This window comes from Plutella xylostella, chromosome 22, assembly GCF_932276165.1.
Source record: "Plutella xylostella chromosome 22, ilPluXylo3.1, whole genome shotgun sequence".
Classification (NCBI taxonomy): Eukaryota; Metazoa; Arthropoda; class Insecta; order Lepidoptera; family Plutellidae; genus Plutella; species Plutella xylostella.
In genome coordinates, this window is record NC_064002.1 from 7034984 (window position 1) to 7060341 (window position 25358).

At 39.7% G+C, this 25358-nt stretch overlaps 1 protein-coding gene across 2 annotated transcripts; it reads right to left on the bottom strand.

The window, feature by feature from the left end:
* Positions 1 to 25358, bottom strand: LOC105382784 (MAP kinase-interacting serine/threonine-protein kinase 1). Of its 2 annotated transcripts, XM_048628896.1 has the most exons (9): positions 25337 to 25358; positions 19508 to 19579; positions 9534 to 9731; positions 8815 to 9056; positions 5773 to 6042; positions 4751 to 4972; positions 4141 to 4325; positions 3084 to 3255; positions 1 to 2695 (listed from the first exon to the last, which is right to left on the bottom strand). In XM_048628896.1, exons 1-9 carry the CDS (start codon positions 25341 to 25343, stop codon positions 2543 to 2545), a joined length of 1521 nt encoding a protein of 506 aa, XP_048484853.1. In that variant the 5' UTR covers positions 25344 to 25358; the 3' UTR covers positions 1 to 2542. The 2 variants fall into 2 exon arrangements, with proteins under 2 accessions (XP_048484853.1, XP_048484854.1); XM_048628897.1 differs by lacking the exons at positions 19508 to 19579; positions 25337 to 25358 and adding an exon at positions 17422 to 17782.

Consider the following 25358-nt stretch of genomic DNA (forward strand, 5'->3'; position numbering starts at 1 on the left):
TTAGAAATTCAAACGTCTGTATTTCAATGACAGTTCAAATTATAAATCAATGATTTTAGTCGAAAACAAAATTTTAACAAAGATCTGCGCCAGTTGCTATTTTACGATTGATTGGATAAAGCCACTTTATTAATAATTAATAAAAATCTATAATAACAAAAACAATGCAAATGTAATTGATAATTTTATGAGGCTGTTATCGTAAGTGCATGAATCTTTTTCCAATCAATGGCTGGACACAGTTAGGTACAGTCTAGCAAGTCTACACTTAAACATTACTCCAACACTTCATTCTCTCAGCATATAAAAGTATTCAAACTGATCACAAGATATGGCAGCTCCATGGAACCCCATGCAACACTTAATGTACCAACACAGTTCAAAATCCACAAGTACATGACATTTTATCAACCAGCTGATAAGTCCTATTCATTATTATGACTTTAAATTTACAAGCAAATTTATTGTTACAATCCAAAATGCGATCTACCACTTGCACTCATAGCGAAAATGTCACATATTGCCCTTAGTACCTTACATAAAAACAGGTTGATTCATACTTACTTAATTAGGTGTGGTTTTCTATCGTTGGTAAAATGCAAAAATCAAATCACAAACAGACTAGTATCCGAAAACGCTCTCGAAAAGAAAGTATTTTTATACATTGCTAGGGATGCGGATGGTCACAAACGAAGTTAACAAATAAGCTCAAATTTTAAGATGGATTTCATAAATCCCAAATATATCTGTTACAATACATACATACATAAAGAAGATCAGCGGAAATATCTCAATATAATACGATGTTTATTGACCGTTGGTCTGGCGCGGCGCTCCTACTGCGCCGCTAACAAAAACTCACAATACTCTATCAATAAAAACTATTCAGTCGTTTTTATTTATTCATAAAAATATATCTTTAAAAGGCTCAAATAAAACTGTTCATAGCTTTATAAGTATTTCTTTCTCTCTTATTTAATAAATTGCGATTGGGTTTCTATCACTGGTGTCGGAAACTTTTCCGTTGGCACAAAACGTCTAGTTTATTCTGTTGTAGTGCGCTGGGGACACTCGTGTGAAACGGAACGCAGCACCTAGTGGGTTATTGTACTGGACGCTCGGTGGAATGTGGCCGCGGCGCCGCGAGCGGCAGCCAAGCCCTGACTTCGCTCAACAAATGCTTCGCTTTACATACTTCGCTGTGACTCTACTAAAAAACATTCACAGAAGGTGTACACGAATCCACGTGCGGTCGAATTCATTCAGAATATCGCGTCTAACACTAGAATCGGTCGGTGGACAAAATAGTTCTATACTCAACTGCGACTAAGCTCGAGTCATAGACAGCGAAAGTATCTAATTTATACTTTTTTTTTGGAAACTTACTTTACAGGCGTAACGTCATTTTTCCGAATTACTTTTACGAAGTACAGCCGCACAGTACTATAGCGTCACTATCTAAGAACAATAGAAAGTGTTTGTAAATTGGATTCACTGGCAAGGCATCGTGGTAGCCAAGTAGACTTGCCACCGCCATTACTCAATGTCCATTCAACCAGCAACTGTACTTTGTAAAAGTGCAGTGGGACTACTATGTATTTCACCTGGAAAATAAGTTTTTTTTTGTTTTTAAAGTTATGAGATCGCGTTATGTTCAAAAACCTCACAAGTTATTACTTTGGTCGCGTTAACTTTACAAACTTTTTGAGTAGGGCTACAAACAAAATTATGCAGTTACTTAATATTATGAGAGTTCCATTTATGTTTCTTTAAAAATATAATTATTTATTGCTTTCACGAAGGCGATACGGAGGAAGGCCTTTATCTTTATCAACGCGTTTTCTCTCATAAAACCGATATATTTTGTTAGCAGCCCTACGTGTCAACTTGATTACAATAATTTAACAATGTTTATATCCTGGATAACTTTACCCATCATTACCTTACAAGCACAATCACAATACACGAATCTACGCTCACAAATCTATATTTTCTTTTTTTGAGATTTTTATTACTGGCCAGTTGTTAATCAAGTTGACGTGCGACCTCTTAAAAATATTTTTTGTTTCTGGCCAGAGCGCTGTAGTGATGCGACAAACCGACTATAATACAAATAAATGTCATTGCAAAGAAACAGACGAGTCTCCAAGCTGTTCCTCTTTCAATACTGAGCTAATTTATTTGCAAAAGCGCCCGATCGCTTCACTAGAGCGCCTTACTAAACTCCGACAATACATCTTAGGTAGTAAACCGACTCAAATGCTTACAATTCACTTCACCTATCACTGTCTTCACGGTTACTGTAACCCGTCGATAGTCTTTATAATCTTCCATCACTATAGCACAACCAATGTCCAAAAAGTTTGACGACCAAAGAGTTGCGGGTTTAGTTGCATGCAGCCTCCTTGCTCAAGCTTCGAGTAGTATGCGACCTCCTTGCTCGAGCTTCGAGTAGTATGCGACCTCCTTGCTCTAGCTTCGAATTCGGGTGATCGCGGCCTCCTTGCTTATAGTTAGAGGCGGCATGCGTGGTGCGAGGTGGCTAGTGCACGGGCAGCGGCTTGTCGCGGCAGTGCGAGCGGCGGCGCAGCAGCTCGGACTCGGTGGGCGGGGACAGGCCGAGCGGCGCGCAGTAGTCCTCGCCGCAGCGGTCGCGGATCGCCATGCGCTGCAGGCCCGAGCTCGCGCGCTCGATCTGGAATGGAAGGAAATGGTGTTATAATCTAGCTTTTGAAATCGCGTTAACGGTGTATAGGGATATAAGTAGGGGTTCGTTGGGAGAGCTATATATCCAGCTGTGGCACATTATGGTAGCACCCATTGGATCCAGACACAGTAGTTCATAGTGCTGCTGCGACCAATAGCGACCGAGCGGCATGGCACGCGCCAATAGCATCGCGCCGTTTTGACACATTCCACCCGCGCCTCACATTACCCTTCCAACGCTGCGCTGCATGTACGAGTAGTTCATAGCGCTGCCAACTGACCAATAGCAACCGAGCGGCATGGCGCGCTCCATTGACGTGTTCTCTCCTCGCCCGTCCAATCTAAACAGCACCTTCTCTCCATCCATATTCTCTTACCTCGTCGGCCTCGCTGAGCTGGGCGTCGGGCGGACTCGGGTGGCAGCTCTTCGTGTTGCGTAGCGGCGGCCGCTGCATGTACGAGTAGTTCATGGAGAAGTGCTGCTGCACCACGCGGTGGCACGCCATGGCGGACGACGCGAAGCTGGAGAGGTTGCGCACCGACATGTTGCTGGGGGGGAGAGAGGGGGGTTAGGTTATGATATAAAAAGAAGTCATGGGTGGCCAAAAAGTCGACCTTAGTAAACTATTTTTTTCGAGCTTAGTATTGAACAGGTTGTAGATTGCAAAGAGTTTCATCAATAAAAGGATCGATGGAATTAAAATGTCCACTATTAGCCCCTCTTGAATCACCCCGCATCTAATTAAATAATAATGACGGGACCACTAATACAAATTAAACAACGAATAATGGCTATTTTGTACAGTTTTCGGTAAAATTATGTTTTAAAAAACCGGCCAAGTGCGAGTCGGGCTCGCGCACAAAGGGTTCCGTAGCAGCAAAATTACAGTTAAATCAACCTATCTTAAAAACTATAAGAGATACTTTGATCAAACCAAAAATCGTTGAAAGAGTTAATTAGCATGCATCACCTCTATTTTTTTTAGAATTTTATACCCCGTAGTTATAAAAATAGAGGGGGGGGGACATACTTTTTACGACTTTGAGAGCTGATATCTCAAAAACCGTTCACTTTAAGAAAAATGTTTTTTAGAAAACTTTATATCATGTTAAAAGACCTTTCCATTGATACCCCACACGGGTATGTACATCGAAAAAAAAAATTTCATCCCTCAGTTACATGTATGGGGGGCCCCACCCCCAATTCTTTTTTTTACTATTTAGTGTCATATTTTTGTAGCGGTTCATACAACACATATTCCCATCAAATTTCATCACTGTAGTACTTATAGTTTCCGAGTAAATCGGCTGTGACAGACGGACAGACGGACAGACGGACAGACGGACATGACGAAACTATAAGGGTTCCGTTTTTGCCATTTTGGCTACGGAACCCTAAAAACAAGTTTAACCTCTCGACTAGTCTCGACATACCGTTTAATGTTGAGTTGGGGGCGGTTGTCGGCGGCGGGGTCGGCGCACTTGAGCCAGGCGTGGGACAGCACCCGCTCGGCGGACAGCCGGTGGGACGCCTCCCGCACCAGCAGCTCGCGGATCAGGTCCTTCGCCTCGGAGGAAATGTGCGCCCATTCTTCTTCGGGGAAGGAGTAGCGGCCCTCCTGCGGAAATAAGGTATAGGTTATAATCTATTGCCACACAGTTATCATTATCATTGGTAATTTTTTGCAGAAATAAAAAAATCCTACAAACAGCCGAGGTACACGGGCGGTAATTAATGCTCGGCAGCTGAACTTTAGGCCTCAAACCCTTCCTTCATTGGAAAGAGACCCGTGCCCCAGCAGTGGGGACGTGATGGGTCGCGATGATGATGAGTTGGATTAGGAGTTTTATTACTAATACACTCACAGCAACCAATCTTATCGCCTACTACCACTCCTAACAATAAATTTAACTTCCTATTTTATTTATAGATTGTCAGAACTAAATATATTTTCTTCTGTCTTCATCTTAGCATGTCAATAACAAGCACTACATCTAAACCATGATTTACAGAAAACAAGGAAATAATTTTAGCCCAACGCACCTGTATAGAAGTGAACAGGAGATCCTGACAAGCTCGACAGTTCTCTCCCCGCTCCCAACCGCAGTCTAACCCACAGTCGGCGCGGAACGGCGGGTAGCCACAGAGCAGGATGTACGCGATCACGCCCAGGGACCACAGGTCGCAGCGCTTGTCGTAGTAGTTGGCTGCGGAACCAGCGAAGAGGGACACCACTTCTGGCGCCATGAATTCTGCGCTGCCCACCTGGGGAATGGAGGAGGTGGTTAGTTGGTTGCTGAGGTTATCGAAAGATTGATGTAGGACAAGTGCTAACCTGAGCCGAATTCTGAATAACTTTTGCAAGCGTGGAAAAAGTGATGTACGAAATCTCGTACCTAAAGTCACCTATCAACAAAGTTAATTAAGCTGTAGCTTTTGGACTTGCAATATAAGTGAGTATTATATCAAATTGTGTGTAGTCTACAGTACAGTGGATTTGTTAAATTAAATGATTGTATTTAGTATCATGTTGATTTACAAGTGGTAGCGTTATAAGAGCATGACTAATGCCCGCCAGGTGGTAAATCATTCCACGTTACATTTAGCGCAGGTATATTTAATAATTCGCAACACATGTGGTTCATTTCAATGAATCTCTGAATGAAAAGTACCGTCTAAAAATATTATACTTATTATTCATTATAATATGTAAAGCCTGAGTGTTGTTTGCTATGAAAATATAGGTTTTTCCAGAATGTATAGGAAGAACCTGTATTATTTATTTATGCGAGTTAATTAGTTCATACACGTAGGTGGTACGATATTCATCGATATTAATATCCTTCATTTATGAATTTTATTAGTATTATAGCTTCTTTGTAAGTATAACATATTTTTATAAATACAACGAGCTAGAGAGGTTTATGCTAAGTCTCCGGTCGTCTACCTAAACTAATATCTCACACACAAAGCCCGTAAAAAGTTCACCGCAGGACATGAGTCTCCTCAAAGACGGGGGGTTATTCTCATGACGTCCACACTCAACTAAACGTAAAAATACTTACAGGCGTCATCAGCTGCGGCGTGGCGAGCGGGCTGGCCAGGCTCGACGTGAAGCTGATCCCGCTGCCGAGATCGAAGTCGCAGATCTTGACCGGGCACAGGCGGTCTCTGTACACGCACAGAATGTTCTCGGGCTTGAGGTCCCGGTGGGCAACGCCCTTGCCGTGAAGGAAGTGCAGGGCGTTGGCGATCTCGCGCACGATCTCGGCGGCTTGCGGCTCCGAGAAGTAGTGGTGCTCTTGGATGCGGGCGAGAAGTTGGCCGCCGTTGATCTGCGCGCAAAGAGAGGCGGGTTGTAGAAGAGTTTATGACCCAGTTGTCGAGAATTGCAGGTCACTATAGCATAAATTATAGCAAATAGGATAAATATAGCACTTAGTTCAAAGAGCAGGTGCTTTTAGAAGAGTGTGGGAGTTTGTTGTGGTATAATGTTATGGCTTCAATTTAAAGAACTGGTGTTGCCGTTTTTGGTACAGGCGATAGAGTTGTAATCCGTGAGTTTTCTGTCCTGTATTTAACCTCGAAGACCCAAAAGTATAAATCATTTTGTGTAAGCATTATTCATATTTTATAACAATTCAATTTCATCAAAGAAATGAAGAAAACAAACTAAATACCTAGAGGAAAATAAATATAATGTACAACAAAGACGCCTACAAACTTTGTTTCGATAAAAACAAGTCACAAGAGATTCTATTATATTCGACCAGTTGCTCATTAGAATTAATTAGTATTGATGAGTCGTTCGTAGGCAAAACAAATTTTATGCCGTCCGACAAACGACTTCATTCAATTTAAATTTATAGCATTGTCCATATGTGTGCAGTAAAAATACTGTATACAGAATGAGCCAATAGGAGACGAGCATTTCATTTGGAGTCGTAGTCGTGTTCAGAATAACAACTTCTAGAATAAACTGAAACTACGTTTATAAAATGTTAGTTGGTGACACGCAACTATAGCTTACAATGACTGGATTAAAAAATCTGACTCAATTTAAATAAATATTGCATGGATACTTATTTACAGTTTACCACGGGAACTGGATATAATCGGTTTAAGTACCTTTCCTAGAATGTTAATTGCATACCATTGTTACACTGTAGCTAGCTATACATCTGTATACACCTATTTGTACCTATTGTGTTCAGATTGTTTTATGATTAAATTAATTAAATAGTTATTTTAGTTACTTTACTCATAGTTCTACTGATGACTTAATTACGTTTTTAGATTTGATATTCATTATTAAATGTAAAACGTATGAAGGCATAAAAAGTAGTTAAATATGTATATGAAATACCATATACCTACTGTTTTGTTACAGAATTCCTTCAGCATGTGTCACGCGAATATTTTTAAGTCTAGCCGAACAATAACATGAAAAAGCGATAACAATTTGTACATTTGCATAGAATGCGTGAAATTTTATATTTACCTTTATCAAAGTCAATATTTTTTTTTTATAAGACTTATAAAACTCAAAAACGGTTATATAAAATACACCAATTGGAACCTTCATAATTTATATTGCCATTAGATTTAGTAGGCAGACAGATAGGTAGATGCCATAAAAAGATGCTACACATGATGTACGTTCATATATGTAAGTACGGATACATAATTAACAAAGGCTTGTATTTAAACCTCCACCAAAAAATATTCAATTCTGCCTCCAATAAATTCGAAATCTCCGCCAAAACGGATAAATCGTCACCAAATCATGTGTCCTATAATATTGCAGAAATGTACCAATAATTTTTTTACTGTATACCATAAAATTATATCGACACCATTTAAATTTATTTCAAACTAGATAAACTATATTGTCGCTAAGTAGATGTAACCAATATATTATTTTATGAGTACCAATTTAGTAACCCTGCTAAGCCAAAAAAAAATAATTGTACCCTAAACCAAAGTTACTAGTTAAAATACTTTTAGAAATAAATAATTAGTAGGTACCTACTATAATATCTTCAAATAAGGGTGGGGATAGGGATGCGAATTAAGATAAGGATGGGAATATGTACGGGGACGGGGATGGGGACGGGGACCTTGGTAACCTTGGTGGCCTTGGGGATATTGGGTACCTTGGCGACCTTGGGGACCTTAGGCACCTTGGATACCTTGGCGACCTTGGCGACCTTATGCACCTTGGGGACCTTAGGCCCCTTGGGGCCCTTGGGCATCGTGGGGAGCTTGGCGACCTTGGAGACCTAGGGTTACCTAGGAGACTTTGGGGATCTAGGAGACCTTGGCGACCTTGGGGAACTTAGGCACTTTGGGTAGCTTGACGACCTTGGGGACCTGGGGGACTTTGGGCATCTTGGGGACCTTGACGACCTGGGGGACTTTGGGCATCTTAGGGAGCTTAGCGACCTTGGTGACCTAGGGGACCTAGGGTTACCTAGGAGACCTTGGAGATCTAGAAGACCTTGGGGACCTTAAGGACCTTGGGAACCTTGGGGACCTTGGGGCCCTTGGGGACCTTGGGGACCTGGGGACTTTGGGCATCTTGGGAACTTTGGGCAACTTGGGCACCTTGGGCGCCTTGGGCGCCTTGCGCACCTTGGGCACCTTGCGCACCTTAGGCACCTTGGGCACTAAGAGGGCACCTAGGGCACTTTGGGCACCTAGGGGAACTTGGGCATCTTGGACACCTTGGGGACCTTGGGGACGGGACGGGGACGGCAACTTTATTTGGTTTGAAATAAATTTTAATGATGTTCATATATTTTTATGGTGTGTAAATAGTGCCAACATTTCTACAATATTATAGGACACATGATTTGGTGATGATTTCTCCGTTTTGGTGACAAAAAAGATTATCTGTTGTAAACTTGCAATGATTTGGAGGCGTTTTTATTTATTTTGGAAGGTAAATGTATTTTTTTGGGATTTCGATTTTGGAGTTGGTTTAATTAATTTGGTTTTGATTATTTTTTTTGGTGCAATGTATTAGCGGACAAATTTTTTTTTGGTGATGATTTAAATTGTACCCATTAACAAAAGTAAATAAAAACCTGAAGCTTGCAACTAACCTTCTCAAAGACAAGGTAGAACTTGTCCGTGTCCTCAAAGAACTCAATCAGCTGGATGATGTTCGGATGCCCCTGGCAGTAGTGGAACGTCTCCACCTCCCTGAAGACCCGAGCCCGCGCGTGGCCTGGCACCTTGTCTATGATCTTCACTGCGAATTCCTGCCCCGTGTAGATGTTCACGCAAGTCTGGACTGACGCGTACGCTCCCTCGCCGAGCACCTCGCCTGTTAGTTTGTACAGGTCTGCAACAAGGAATGAGGGTGTTTAGGAAAGAGAGAAGGGCAAAAAATACATGCAGCCAAAAGGGCCTGTGATGTGTGTTTGTAGAAATAGGTTGGAGAGAAGTTGTGCTGCTGCTAAGCTGCAATACTAACGCTATAATTGGTGACTGTCTGTCACCGCATATTCTTATTGAGGAAAGGCCTAGATGCAGATAATCACTAGTCTTGCTCGACTGTAGCGAGTTGTGACCCCGTCTAATGAGGTTGTATAGCTGTCGATCGCTACAGCTCCACCAATGAGGTTAGATAGCCGTCTCATGCAGATCGCTTTAACCTCAACAACGAGGTTTCATGTAAATAGGTAAATTCACCAATGAGGTTGCATACACTGTTCCACCAAAGAGTCCGCGTCTACAAATGTTTACGAACCTTGTTCACCAATGAGGTTGCATACACTCTTCCACAAAAGAGTCCACGTGTACAAAAGATTTAACAAACCTTGGAAGCACGAGGTGACCACAGAGCTGCCGGAGCGCTTCTTCCTGCGGCGCTTCCTGCGCGCCTCCTCCTTGCGTCTGGCCAGCTCCTCGCTCTCGGGGATGGCCACGGGGGCGCTGGGCTCCGTGCCGGGCGGCGCCGCGCGCAGCTCCTCCGACTCGCGCTCGCTGCCTGATTGGCTGCTGCAGCGGCCGACGCCTGGGGACAACCAATGGGAGCCGTTTAGAGAGAGGTGCGGTATGATGTGATTTGTGATGTGTTCGGAAATGAATGTTCAAATACCTAGATAATTCATGAGGTATGTAGGTACCTAAAGCATCAAATAAGATTTCGCCATAATGATTGCTTAAAGGGATTTTTCAGATCAGTATTATATTTAAAAGGGAAACGACCTAAACCAGCAGCATTATATTGGTATCAGAAGAAATCCTTGTGTTGATGTCCTTTTACAAATGGAGTAAGTATAAGATAAACCCAACCGATATGAGCACGATAAGATAAATAATTTGAAGATAAACATTATCAAGGATATAGGAAAGCTAATTGAGTCATGATCCAATAAATTGGCCATTGTCCATTAAAGAGATGTAAACAAGCTTTAAAATTCAATGACAAATAAATGATCCCACAAAATCCCGGTAAATGAATAACAGTGTCAATGTGTTTATTTCAATGGATTAAAAGACTAGAAGCAAGCACAGATTTTTTCAAGCAACAACTCGACGTTAACTCTTCGAATATAGGTACCTATAGTAGATACATATAGTTTAGGAAAGGTGTACACTGCATATTATGTACCATCGTTTGACCTATAATGGGCATGAATAGCGTTCGTTTAGTTACGTGTGCCGCATCCGCACAATGACACGGTGTCAACGGCTCTCACTTCTACAAAGCACTTCAACATTTAGCCAACACCCATTGTTACAGTGTTTTCACCCGTGCCCGTATGAATTTTTAAACTAAACCATTCGGATCTGCATCCTTTCTAACTTGAAACGTGAAACGGCTCATTAACTCCATTAACGGAACAAAGAGACACAAGCGCAAAGAAAAAGCTGCCAAAATCGTCAAGTATACAGCTGGAGCACAAGAGCAGTAAATTTCGGACAAGGTAGTCAGCTGTCACCGATAATAATAATCCCGCGTCAAGCTGCAAGTCAGTTACAGCGCTCAGCTGAGTTGGCAAACAAAGCCGGGTCGACGACCGCCGCGGCCGCGCCGCACCCAGCGCGTATGCGCCCACGTTACGTGATGCTAGCCCTGCAATCTTCGCTCTACCACCGACGCATTCCGAAATAGCATTTAACGTAAACTATTACGATTCACCGACACCAAGGAAGCAGCCGGCGCCTATTTGTTGTTGACATGTGTAATGTGCAACTGCATCGCAAACAGATCAGTTAATGGGATACGTGACGATTCAGTAAGTGGTAAGAGGACCCTAATTGACTATAGAATCAAAAACATAGCTATCGTAAAGCCTAAATGAGGGCTTAATCACTCAACATTACGCGAGGAGGAAGCAGGCAGTAAACAAACGCACTTCTTGCTTCTGGTCACGTAGACAATTTTCCTACTGCGAGTAGTTCAAGAAGTGCTTTATCTTCATCGGATGCATATGGCGCATTGCATAGTTATGTTAAACGTGGTTTTATAAAAACGGTTTATTTGCGTGTGTTTGCGAAGTACACCGCGTAGAATCAGCTCACGCAATGACCTCAGCGCCGCAGTAGCATCGAACTATAGACGCGCAATAATCGGCTGATAGCAGCAGTGTGTAAATATAACTGAGCATAGGCTCATCTTGCTCATCCATTCCTCTATGACTAACTTCCCATCTCTTACCAGCAATTACCCTCATGAATGTAATCAGTTGTAATTGAAATTCCCCTAGAACACAAAGAACCAGATATATGTCCTTCAGAAAGGGAGTTTAACTGTTCAATGGTGTGGAAAAGGGAAGTGAAAACAATTAACTACAAGGTCTACAAGCCACTGCATGGTTAGTTAGGTTGATGCCATCAACTACTTTATAAACAATCAAATTACGACTAAAATTTTTTCTGAAATCCGTTTAAAATAGTTACATAATAAATAAGATTTACGTATATTAGAATCCTCTTCAATCTTTAAAAAGTCATTCATACATACATATTATGTTCGTAGCAAGCCTCAAAAGTTGAATCTACCTTCCACTAACCCAAAATTGTGTCGCAGATTCAAACAAAACACGCCAATTCTACGATGACCTCGCCGACATTTATCAAAAATATTTTAAATACACGAATACCAGAGTCGATAGCAGAGATAACAATAATAATGTTGGAAATATAATTGGTGATAATGTTGACATATAAATGTGCGGTGGCTTCGTGTCGCGTGTAGAAGTTGTGGCGAGCCCGAGTCCACGTGTCGAGGCACCGGGCCCGCAACGTGGCGCCGACTGTTACACAACCACACAACCCACCAGCCAACAAACTCTGTCGCTACCACTTCTTCTACAGGCTTCCACACTTTCAGTATTACCATCTATTTCCGACCGCCTCATATTAAGAAATTATTTCCTTACCTAATCCAAAACTTGTTTGTCCACTTTCATTGCTGCGTTATTGTACACGACTGTTTTGTTGTTAAACGAATATATTATCATAGTATTGATAATTATACTAAATACCAACGCCCCTAAGTTATTCAAACACGCCACATTTTCTGGCAAGGTCAAATACAAAACAATAGTTGACCCAAATTATACTTGGCAAGCAAATTTTTAAAACTTCTTCGGTTTCAGAAACATAAAGTTTAAAACAGATGTTGTTCTAGAACAATTTTAGTAAAATAATAAAAACATCAGAAATAATGATAATAATTCAAACACAGTTTCAAACTGAAAAGTCCCCACGATCTTGTGCCCTCAGCCTCGCAGTTTCTACTTTCTAAATCTGGTTAGTGGCATTTACGCTTGGCCACGATCACAATTTTCTGTAGCCGATTGTAGGCCTATTATGCTTTTGTTTTATATTCCCTTAGGCAGTCGAACACGAGGCACTTTCTTTTGAATGCAAATTTCCTTGTCTTCGACGGTTTCGAACCATGCATGAAGAGAACCATGGAAGAAACTCTACTCTCTTGCACTGCTGGCTTTATCTAATTGTAGTTGGCAATTCATCATAACCTTTATGATTGCAGATAACAAAGTCGACTAGGTTAGAAGAAAGGTTAGGGCTGATCCTATTGCCAAGTTGGTCTGGCACAGGTATATACAGAGCCAAGCCCGATAAAATCTTGGTGAAACTTAAATGAGGGCGTTTCTGTATTGCATGCGAAACCACTTTCACTGCTGTATGAATTAGCCCCCCTTTAAGAGCAATTACTTAGAAACTGGCCAAAGGATAACATATTCCACAAGCCATATTTGGGAGCTCCACGACAATTGACATACCGTGCAGCAAACTAACGAAGATTTAATTTTAGATAAATCACTTGATTTAACCTCCAAACGCTGTTTATCGACACATGAAAATTGTTTTATTAGTGTTTCAATAAATCAATTCGGTGTGACTGAAATATTCGTCCTAGGGTGTTATTATTTTCAGTCAGTATATTTTCGGTCCAACAGTGGCAGTAGTAGTGCAATCGATCGGCGTCTCTTCGACGCACCAGGCCAGAAAGCAGGGCCTGAGGTGAGGGGAGCAGGGACCGTTATTGCGCCGAACTTATGTCACGGTCAAGGTTACGTTTATTTCAGGCGATAGACACGGATGGCCGATTTCTTATTTAAAATGATTGCATTCCAGAATTTTCTACAGATGAACCGATATTTTTAGTTGAAACTTGGGAATCTTGGGAAGATTTGAGTTGATATCCAAATTTTCTACATGGAAATTCAGGAAATGCACCTATTTGTATAAATATCTGATAATACGGAATATAAGTAGGTTCTTTGGCTCACCTTTAGTAACCGGGCGTGTTTAAAACCTTCAATCTTTTAAAATATAGACACAGGGTAAGTACCTACTCACACCAACAATTCTTCATACAAAAGAATAATTATCGGACTCTTCTAGTTTATGAGAAAAACATAAATTTACGAAATTTCGATATTTACTGTGGAGATTTGTTAGAATTCAGTTTGATTTTCACAAACATTAGACCATAGACTATAGGAAATGTTTTTTTTTTAAATATTGTGTTTAACGGCACTGGAAACATGTCCTTTTGAGCCATATAAGAAATCATGTGACCACAGACTATTATTTTATAGAGCTCAGAATAACAATGTTAAAATTCGATCAAAACCTAGAGGTAGGTGCGACGACGAGCAAAGCGAGGAGGAGCGGTTAGGTGCACATGTATGTTAGAAACCAAAGCGGAGCGCAGCGGAGCGGAGCGGAGCGTTTCATATATACTTTGTTACGATAGTAGGACTACAAAATCCCTAGAATCGAAACCTAGAGGTAGGTGCGACGACGAGCAAAGCGAGGAGGAGCGGTTAGGTGCACATATACGTTGAAAACCAAAGCGGAGCGCAGCGGAGCGGAGCGGAGCGTTTCATATATACTTTGTTACGATAGTAGGACTACAAAATCCCTAGAATTGAAACCTAGAGGTAGGTGCGACGACGAGCAAAGCGAGGAGGAGCGGTTAGGTGCACATGTACGTTGGAAACCAAAGCGGAGCGCAGCGGAGCGGAGCGGAGCGTTTCATATATACTTTGTTACGATAGTAGGACTACAAAATCCCTAGAATCGAAACCTAGAGGTAGGTGCGACGACGAGCAAAGCGAGGAGGAGCGGTTAGGTGCACATGTACGTTGGAAACCAAAGCGAAGCGCAGCGGAGCGGAGCGGAGCGTTTCATATATACTTTATTACGATAGTAGGACTACAAAATCCCTAGAATCGAAACCTAGAGGTAGGTGCGACGACGAGCAAAGCGAGGAGGAGCGGTTAGGTGCACATGCACGTTGAAAACCAAAGCGGAGCGCAGCGGAGCGGAGCGGAGCGTTTCATATATACTTTGTTACGATAGTAGGACTACAAAATCCCTAGAATCGAAACCTAGAGGTAGGTGCGACGACGAGCAAAGCGAGGAGGAGCGGTTAGGTGCACATGTACGTTGAAAACCAAAGCGGAGCGCAGCGGAGCGGAGCGGAGCGTTTCATATATACTTTGTTACGATAGTAGGACTACAAAATCTCTAGAATCGAAACCTAGAGGTAGGTGCGACGACGAGCAAAGCGAGGAGGAGTGGTTAGGTGCACATGTACGTTAAAAACCAAAGCGGAGCGCAGCGGAGCGGAGCGGAGCGATTCATATATACTTTGTTACGATAGTAGGACTACAAAATCCCTAGAATCGAAACCTAGAGGTAGGTGCGACGACGAGCAAAGCGAGGAGGAGTGGTTAGGTGCACATGTACGTTAAAAACCAAAGCGGAGCGCAGCGGAGCGGAGCGGAGCGTTTCATATATACTTTGTTACGATAGTAGGACTACAAAATCCCTAGAATCGAAACCTAGAGGTAGGTGCGACGACGAGCAAAGCGAGGAGGAGCGGTTAGGTGCACATGCACGTTGAAAACCAAAGCGGAGCGCAGCGGAGCGGAGCGGAGCGTTTCATATATACTTTGTTACGATAGTAGGACTACAAAATCCCTAGAATCGAAACCTAGAGGTAGGTGCGACGACGAGCAAAGCGAGGAGGAGCGGTTAGGTGCACATGTACGTTGAAAACCAAAGCAGAGCGCAGCGGAGCGGAGCGGAGCGTTTCATATATACTTTTTTACGATAGTTGGACTACAAAATCCCTAGAATCGAAACCTAGAGGTAGGTGCGACGACGAGCAAAGCGAGGAGGAGTGGTTAGGTGCACATGTACGTTAAAAACCAAAGCGGAGCGCAGCGGAGCGGAGCGGAGCGTTTCATATATACTTTGTTACGATAGTAGGACTACAAAATCCCTAGAATCGAAACCTAGAGGTAGGTGCGACGACGAGCAAAGCGAGGAGGAGCGGTTAGGTGCACATGCACGTTGAAAACCAAAGCGGAGCGCAGCGGAGTGTTTCATTTATACTTTGTTGCGGTATACAATTTAAAAAGTAAAAATTGGAACACACAAATTCCACTTAGTCGTGGAACACAATAAATTATACACAACACGAGAATGTTATCCATTTTCAGGTTGACATTATTATTCTAAGGTATTAAAAAAGCAACACAACAACAAAAATCTTATTACGAGTAGTCTGTGGTATTTTTGTCTGTGGTGATCTATGGTCAATGGTGTCTTAAAAACAAACTAAAATGAAAGAAATTTTCAAACAAAATTATAAAACTTCAGGATTTTTTTTCACGTGAACTATTAATCTCCCATTTTTTAAATTTGGCAATAGGTATTGTATTAGTAGGTACTATACGTGTGATTTTTTATAGGCAGTTTACTCGCAGTTATGTCGTAAGTCCGGTTTCTAAAGTCCTTCCGCGCGCAGTTTTGCTTTGGTCTCATGACCTTGACAATGAACGTTGCGGCGTCACGCTTGGCGGCCATTTTAGAACTAACCCATGAGGGGAATTTCAAATACCATAGAAAACCTACATTAGATACGCAGTAAACACATTTTGTGATTTTATGAATTCCATTTTAGGTAAGTAGGTATATTCATATGAAATAAAATTTCTTGCTTACAAAACGAAAGCAAAATCGAAACACCAATCTTCTTTCGAGTCTATCTGCAAAAATACAAAGTTAACATCTCTGAAAGCCTGTAATTTGGGATTCTCTGTCTCGTCCCAGTTTCTATCATGACGCGTCCGAAGGCAAATATTTTTTATCGCATTTGCTATAATTGCTTGTTTATGTCTACACGTCAGCCCATATTCAACTAAGTATATAAGCTATATGAACTGCGCTGGTAATCTCAATTAATGTGCTATGTTTATGCCGAGGATGACAAGACTTTAATTTCCGGACCAGTTTCGAAACATGTTTATGTTATGAATTGCGAAATAGTCCGTTACAATTACAACGGTCATTGATCGCTTGTAATAGAAACTATTCTTAATTGAATAAGTAAGTGTAGTATTTATGGATGCCATTGTTAATTTTTGAAATAATCTTGATATTAAATCAACAGAAAAATAAACTGTAATAATCAATGGTATTTCCTGAATAAATCAAATGAAACAAGGATATAAGCAGGAACATTGTTTTAAATTTTAACTTATAGAGTTATGAGCAAAACCGAGTGAAAAACTAAGGGTAGCAAATTTCTAGTCAAGTGATTAAGAACATAAAAAATTGTAATGACAAGACCATCCTGAATGATGGTTCTTTCTAGCCTGAATGGAATTAAATAAAATAGAATTTAAAAACAATCCTTTTCACAATCAAACCAACTGCAGTCATAAAATATGCAACTACAACAACGGTGAGCAATAATAGTGAGAATGGTCAGTTACTGAACTAAAAATAAAACTAAGTCTCCCTTTATTAATACACATTGGAGAGAATATTAAATAATGCAGAATTGAGGGTACTTAATTACGACAGAAAGATAACGTATGCAGCACCTACCTTAAAATATATATATTAATGAAAAAACAGTAAGCTCCAAAAGAAGACGATTTGGTTATTGGCGATAAGTACATCAGTAGAGTAGCAGTAATAGAAAATCAGAAGGCTATAAAACCTATATCAAACAATGATAATACGGACGACGCATGTATTCTGTATGGCAACAAAGCCGACTGAACTGCGCAATACCAAGCACAAAAAGCCGGCCAGTCAAATCAGGTGATTAAATCAACACAAGCGCTCGGGTGACTTCATCCTTAGTGCCTCTCAATGATCAATCATCTTATGCAAAGGACGTAATACAAAAAGGTACTCACCGCTGTCTACGCTTTCTTCTGATATCTTCTTCACCATCCTGATGATTGCTTGATGCTCAAACAGCGATTTAAATAATGGCGAGTAGGTGTACTACTCGTGAAAAGCCGCTTTCAAACTTGTGCGGCCGCCTCCTCGACGAGAAATCGGAACAGCGTTTTAAGGCACGGGAAAAAACAAACGCCGAGGTGAACAAAATGAAAACTGCAAAAGCACCACTGTCGAGAAGGATTTGCGGGAAGTGTGGCGAAAAGTATAAACAAACACTGTTGAAGACGGAATGAAAAAAGCTGCTGGTGTCCTTAGCGATCCATCCTACACGCCCGCCCGTCCGATGTTCTAAAATCCAACTGAAGCGAGTTGGCGTCGGGGCCACGAAGCCGGCTCGGCGCCCCTGCCCCCCGCGCCGCAGCGCCCCCGTCTCCGTCGTCGTGGCCTCTTGCGCCTGCGTACTGTATCACCCTACCGCTGACGTGTTTATATTTTTTGTGTGTGGATGATTTTATCTTTTTTTCGTAGGATTTGATATTCTGTGATAGCACCACTTTAAAGTACTGAATCAATGTATATCTTCCAACCATTTCAGTAAAATTTTCTTCCTTTTCTACTCCAATGAATTAACGATTTCATCATCACCAATAATTATAGAGAATATGGAACTGTCCTGTTAATTACTGTAACTTCTTGAACATACTTTCAAAATGTGCATCCTAAAATTATTTACCATCTGAAAATTAGCTACAAACTGCTTATCTTGACAAAGATTAATAAAAAGAAATCTATCATTAACAATAGGAAGAATAAAATGACTCTGATGTCAATAATAACAAAATTATACCTGATAGATCATTAATCGACGATACTGAACATAAATTTGATCAATCTACATTATAATAATCTGACATACTTAACCTAAGTCATTAAGAACCTAGGCACCAATAACACAAAAGAATTAAAATCTAATCGTTAATAGTACTAAAATAAGGCCGTTTACATAAAGATAATGCATAAAGAATCAGAAAACTGACAGAATTGTATTTAAAAAGGTTTCTTTAAAGAACCTTTACTGCAAAATTATTTCATAATTCTTATACAAGGGTTCAGTAAGCTGTGACGCAATAAGAATCCTTTGTCTCCCGTCCTAACCCTCCAAGGAATGACCTTCAGAGAACGTTTGTTGACAAACAAGATATGGGTGCTGCTTCAAAACTCACGCACGTGGTGTGGGCCAGCCAACCGGTTCGACCGGCAACCGGCGCCGCCATCTTTGTTGTCACGCCATCCTTCTGTCTCTTTCAAGCAATAGATTGTGCTCCTTTAAACATCTCCAGCTCACTCTAGCATCGTGCTTCTCGCTCACTTGCCTACGTGACTGACAATAACAAAAATATAGAACCCGTTCAAATTGATGCTACCATGCTACCTAGTGTGTTATGACTGTTATGTAGCACTTACCATTGAAGAACATTTCAACATCATGGAGAATGTATGAATGACATGTAAGAAAATCTATCAAAAGTCATGAACAACTCATGAGTTTCCTAAAAATTACATAATTATTTAACAATATCAGTGTACACAATCTAAGCAATCAGATTCATTAGTCTCATCAAAAAGGAGACAAGGGCTGACCAAGAAGTTATTCGATCATATCTGATGGAAAAATATTGCAATATCTTTCCCCACAGCGGAAAAATATCCCCCATGTTTTTTTTCTATACTTTTAATGTTACCTACCATAACTAAATCTATTCAAATAAGTATAAAATCAAAAAAAGATTAAATTTCGCCATAGCAACTCTCTCAATTTAAGTGATTAGGGGTTTTTAAATTCGGAACTCAAAGCTACTGCGTAAATTCCAAGAATCGTTACTACGAGCGCAGTGGTTCCCTTTTCGTATTAGTATTGGAAAGGGCCGAAGGGTGAGTGAGAGAGAATTATGCAACACCATTCCTTTGTTCCTGTTGGATTTAAGGGACAAAGGGAAGCTGGGTTTACTCCACGTAGTAAATTGTGTATTCTTTGTTTACATTTTTTTGTTTCTTTACTTTGTAGCTTAACCTGTTTGTTTACAAAATAAGTGTTACCTTTTCTTAGTAGGCGCAAAACAATTGCATCAATGTTTTCTTCTTCGTCGTACATTTTGATGGTTATAGAATCTGCAACAAACAGAAAATAAACTCAAATTATGAATTCTCCTTTCTTCCCATTCTGTACTTTGATTCCCCCTGATGTTATGTTATAGCTATAAATGTATTCACGTTTTAAATTTATTGTAAACTGAACTTCCAAAATTTCATCACCCCTACGAGCAATATACTGCTTTATAGCATAAACTTAGGGTTCCTTTTGTACCAACAGTAATCAAGCCATAAAGAACAACATCTGTGTCTGTGTGTATGAAAACCGTTTGCACCCGGGCATTCCCGAAGTGAAGGTTTTTTTGACGCTATAGGGAACCTTCGTAGGGAAGGATTCTAGGCTGTGCTGCGAAGTCTAAAGGCTTATTTTTGTTTGTAGTGGTACAGTATGGTCCTTTATGTAGGCCTTGACGGGATTTGAGTTGGAGCGTTCAGTTCGTCACGTACACAAAAACTACATCGTTGCACCTGACATGGGAACACAAGGGATTTTGTAATGTCTTTGGATCTATAGAGTACACCGGCGCTGTGACAATACAGTACTTAAGCGGGCAAAAACATCTATTCTAGAGAATTCAGCCCAAAATGGTGTGATTCTATGTAGGGCAGAAGATATGGACACCTACGTAGAGCTAGTAAAATGTTTTTAGATTTCATGATAAGATCAAAAACGCAAACAGCATTCGATAAAAATGTATTCACTTTGGAGGAAAAAAAATCATACAGTATAGGTATTATGGATAAAAATTTGCTTTTGCCGATACATTATGCTAAAGCCAGGGTACAAGGTTACGGAAAAACAAATTTGCAATGCCGATGTGAACTTTTGTGTCGCACAGATGTAAAATACATATGGGGCCTCAATCGATGGGGTGGTGTTCGTATTTGATATGAAAAAGCCTTGCGAACCCCAGTGTAAGAATCCAAATGCAACATAATATGCTTTGAAATCAATATCTCATATAAATTCAGTTATGGCACTGTGCTGCGATCGCAAATATATGAATATAGCCTATAGTTATGTTTTTCTATGAGGACACAAGTCTTCACAAGTCCTTCTGTTTACTTCATGTATAGCAATGAGTCATATTAAGACTGTAAATTATAATTTCCTTTCATAAAATCACTGGGTCACGTCGTCACACTAAATACAGAGACACACCTTTTCCGCTCCGTCACTAATTAAAACATCGGCAGGTAGTTGAGTGTTTGAATAAACAAGATATTTACATAAACGACGAGTATATAATTTAATCAATTTGTTCATAATAATCCAGTCCAGTTAAACAAGAAAACATTTTAGGTGAGTTCTTTATTGGAAAGATAAGTAAACTCGCCCTACTACCTTACAGGGTAGGCGGATTATGTTACATCATAAATATTATATACGTATACATGTATAAGTATATCCTTAATTTCATGAATAACATCCTACAGAAGAATGAAGAGTTCCGATGAATTCCGTTGAATATTAGAATAAGTTGTTTGTTAGTAACAAAAACCATGATCAGGTGATTTACCCAATATGGTGTAGATCTAACACTTGTTCTTCTGCAGAGCTATCAAACGATGCGATGTAAAGCCAATGCTTCTTTGCTTTGGACTACACAGCAAAGCTTCTAGAACCACTATCTATATCAGCTGTTTAGTTCTAACTTTTAAACTCGTTATTAAATTCAACGATGATTTACTAAATTATGTGATACGACTGGGTCTATGTCCGACCAAAATTTAAATTAGCATGGTGAAAAAGTACAACTCACGCTTAAAAATAAGTTCATCGCACTTTACACGTGTGTCGCTCACCTTCGCAGTGATCTGGAAGCCTCTATGCATCTTTCATGAGAGGCGTATATGTATTGTGGAAATGAGACGAATCTTTTGGTATATAAAACGATTACTGGACATTTCGATTATGCGCCTTTCAGGAGTAGGGACACTATACATATCTGTATACAAGAGACTGTGATACTGAACAGACAGACAGATATAACGATTCTCGAATCTAATAAATGGTAGGATAATTCACGAGTTCACGACTAGCTCAAGTAGATTCTCTCAAAGGTTATTATTATCTAGTCAAGTCATCTCTAGTAGTAGAACATTCGAGTCGTGGATGTCTCTGAGTCGTAGCCGTCATCGTCAGGCCGTACATATATAGATATGTCTTAACACTACAACTAATCATATGTTAACACCTTTGAACCTGCGTGATATAAAATAGTATAATTGACTTTGTTATGCTAAAGTTATAATTGAGAATCAAATACGATAGAAACTATTTTAATAAATTATATATGTACCAAAATACTGGTTTATACATAAATCCGATTATGTTATGTAGAATACATTATATCATTAGCGTCACATATTCATGCCACGTAACTCAGTTTAGGTGGTTTAGGCACCCACGCCGAAATAAAGCCTTATTATGTGCTCTGACCGCTATGAAGCTGAAGCATTAGAACTAACTAACTTATCTAATACTATACGATGCTAAGCACTAACAGGTTTAGATACAGTCAAGCTAAACAATTAAAAAAAACATTATAGACAAACAGACAGACAGATGGACAACAAAGTGATCCTATAAGGGTTCCTTTTTTCCTTTTTAGGTACGAAACCCTAAAAACACAACTAAAGAGTCAACTCCACGAAGTGTAGATTACAAACCAGTAGACATGAAAAGACAAAACACCAAACTAATCCAAAACCATGCAACTATCCTAATTTAAAATTGATGTTGGTTTTTGTGGCGGAGGGAGATTTTGTCCCGTGTTTAGCAGCAGTAGACGATTGATGGTTGGCTGACGATGATGTGTCAGGAAGAGTAGTAATTTCTCATTATTTCATATCAAATGAAGAATAATACTTTTGATCAATATTAAATAGAAAACTTTGTATCGTATGCATATTTAGGTAAATGTTAATATTGAAATCTGTATCGGTACAAGGGCTATCAGCGTAACTTTTTGATACGCCGTAAAAAACTTCATTTCCGGAATATTATTCCGAATGAGAACCATCTCGTTCTCACTAAACCGAGTGGTCATTAAGTTTATTATTGGTTATTTATCAGTAAAGTTGAATCGGCCGAGCCTGCGTAACCGACCCCATGTTAGTCGAATCCATGACCTGCTTATCCGACAAGTGAGCGATCTGCGTCAAGTAACTCTCGATAGTCGTTCTGCTAGGTATACTGATGGACTTACACCATTACATTGTACCAAGCACCTTCGACCTTATGATAGACGTAAGATGATATCGAACTGTGTTACAATAATATGCTAACTAAGCAGCGCGGAAAATTCCCTACAAAGCATATTTTCTTTGATATTTGGTTTAGTTTTTTGGTGCAACAAAAGCATTATCAATTCAATATTTTTACGTGTGTAAAAGGCTATATTGCATTTCACGAGTTCCAGCTTGGTGCCATCCTTAACCACTTCCTACCCTCAGCGTGTTGTAAAACCAAAAGACATACCTCAGCTTTGGTGTCTTGTCTTTTCTGTTTATTCGATTCCAGATAAGTTTCCAAGAAAGTTTGTAAGTAAATAAATTTTAGATAAGTTTAGTCACAAGTGTTTCACTCTCACGTCACACTCATATCATCCATCATCCATCAACCTCGTCAACCTTGTATAAAAAAACGGACAGTGCACTGCATGACGCGACGGTAAACCAAAAGTTATCGCCTATCCATTCGGTAGTTCGGTAAGTTTCCCAACAAATTTTTAAGGTTCCTCAATTTCTTATAACATCTGAAATCGGAATGGCGCGGATAAAATGTTCTTCCTTCTCCTTGATACACATTTAAAAAAGCGGATTAATGAATTACTTTACTTCCTTGAATAACAGAGAATTTTCAATATCAGATACACTTACATACAGCTTTGGCGATAGGTATTTATAGTTAGATATGTGTACTATGTATTCAGTATTAGATGTTTAATTTGTATCTGCCGTCGTCCTCCAGGCTAAAAATATGTTTTATGTCAATGGATTTTAATTATTATATAAGTAGAAATACGAATCAATATTGTTTACCAGCGCGGAGTTGTTATTGTAGTCTGTAGCAGAGTTGTGTGCATTGTGTTAGGTTAAACTGTTTTATGCCTGTGTTTGTAAAAACTAATAGATAAGGCGCTTGTTTACTCAACAATTCATTACGCTTCGTTATATAACGCTTATTTAAGTACTGCCACGATGTTTTCAGCTTCTTACATATGGGAATTCACATATAAGTAAGTACATAGCTTTAACTAAAAGACAGCTTTTATGATTTTTGATAAAAAAGATAATAAATAAAACGAAAAATGTAAGTCAGTGTAAAATAACAACACAATCTTGTGATACCACTGGGGGCCTTGAAACCAATATAGGTATGTTGATTAAACATATTAAAGATCGTACGAGCAAACATAATGTTATATAACATAATAAAGACCTAAAGTGACTCCGGCGTACTGCCAAGTAAGTATGAACTTAGCCGTAATATCCTAAGGTTTAAAATGAAGTGCCTCACAAACATATTGCCTATGCCAGAATGTCAGGGGCCAAAATAAACGAGTCTACACCAGACGGGCTGTTTACAATTCGCAAGTTCGCGACAAGATAAGATTACCCACTCCGCTGATGATAAAAATTGTGCGCAGTTAATAATCCAGTTTTAAAATTTGGACAACATTTAGTTACTTCCGAAATTATTGTTTAAAATTGTGATAATAAATTGATATCGGCGAAAGACGCATTGGCTTGACCCAACAACTGCGAGGGCTACGCTGTAGCCGAGATAACCTTTATAATTATGTATTTACGTACATTCACTTGTATTTGAGAATATAAAAAAATAGTGTTTTTCTTTAATGGTTTGCAAAAAATGGTCCAGAGCCGCGAGCATAGGATTCGAAACCTCCGTTTACGTTGCGTTTCGTCAAATGTCACTGTCAGAGTGTAAGACAAATTTGTTAGTTCCAAAAGTGGCATTTGTTTTTTCCATATGTTTGTGTAGATTCGAAAATGGTATCGAATCCTGTGCTCGCGGCTCTGTTAAAGAGACTACTTGGGCTTTGCGTGATATTTGTACGAAACCAAAATTTCTTTCTGCGTCCCTACACCACCGGTCACATTATCAATTTTATGAAATCCTATCAAAGAAAGGACAAATCTACAATCCCGCGTAGCAACATAACAGCTACAGACAATGACATCACAGTCATAGTTAGTTGAAGCAACAAAGAAACGCTGAAAAACATGACAATTCTTATTCAATCACTGGATAACAATGAAACTAGCGACGATAATCGTATTCACGTTATTTGCATAACAATTTAAAATATAAACCTAGACGACAAAACAACTTTCAAAATTACGACGCATTTTGTTGAGGTCTTACCTACTTGTACCTAAACGCGAATAAATTTTGCAGATTCAGATTTATTAGGTAGCAATATGCAAACTACTCGTAGCTAAGAAAATACATAGAACGGTTAGTATTTAAGAAGATTTCATGTTAAGTGTAGCGGTGTACCTATGTATACTTATTAAATCTCGAGAAAGTCGTTCATAGCTTAATTACGTTAATTATAGATAACATAATAATAATATCTTATCTTCTATCTATTTAATCTATTAGTAAACTAAATGGTTCAAATAAAAATAGACGATTACATAAAATTTGCACACGTACCTATTTATAATAAATTAAAGTTGTTTTTATCAATTTGGCTGTAAACTATCTACAGCCACGTGACTAGGTAGGTACCTACTACCTACCTAACATGTAGGTACATATGTC

What these genes read in the sequence shown, in the direction of transcription:
- LOC105382784 (XM_048628896.1), bottom strand. An exon ending in CGCCGCAGCTGATGACGCCT is followed by an intron (nt 4,973 to 5,772) that starts GTAAGTATTTTT and finishes TCCATTCCCCAG; the next exon opens with GTGGGCAGCGCAGAATTCAT. An exon ending in CCCCAACTCAACATTAAACG is followed by an intron (nt 3,256 to 4,140) that starts GTATGTCGAGAC and finishes TCTCCCCCCCAG; the next exon opens with CAACATGTCGGTGCGCAACC.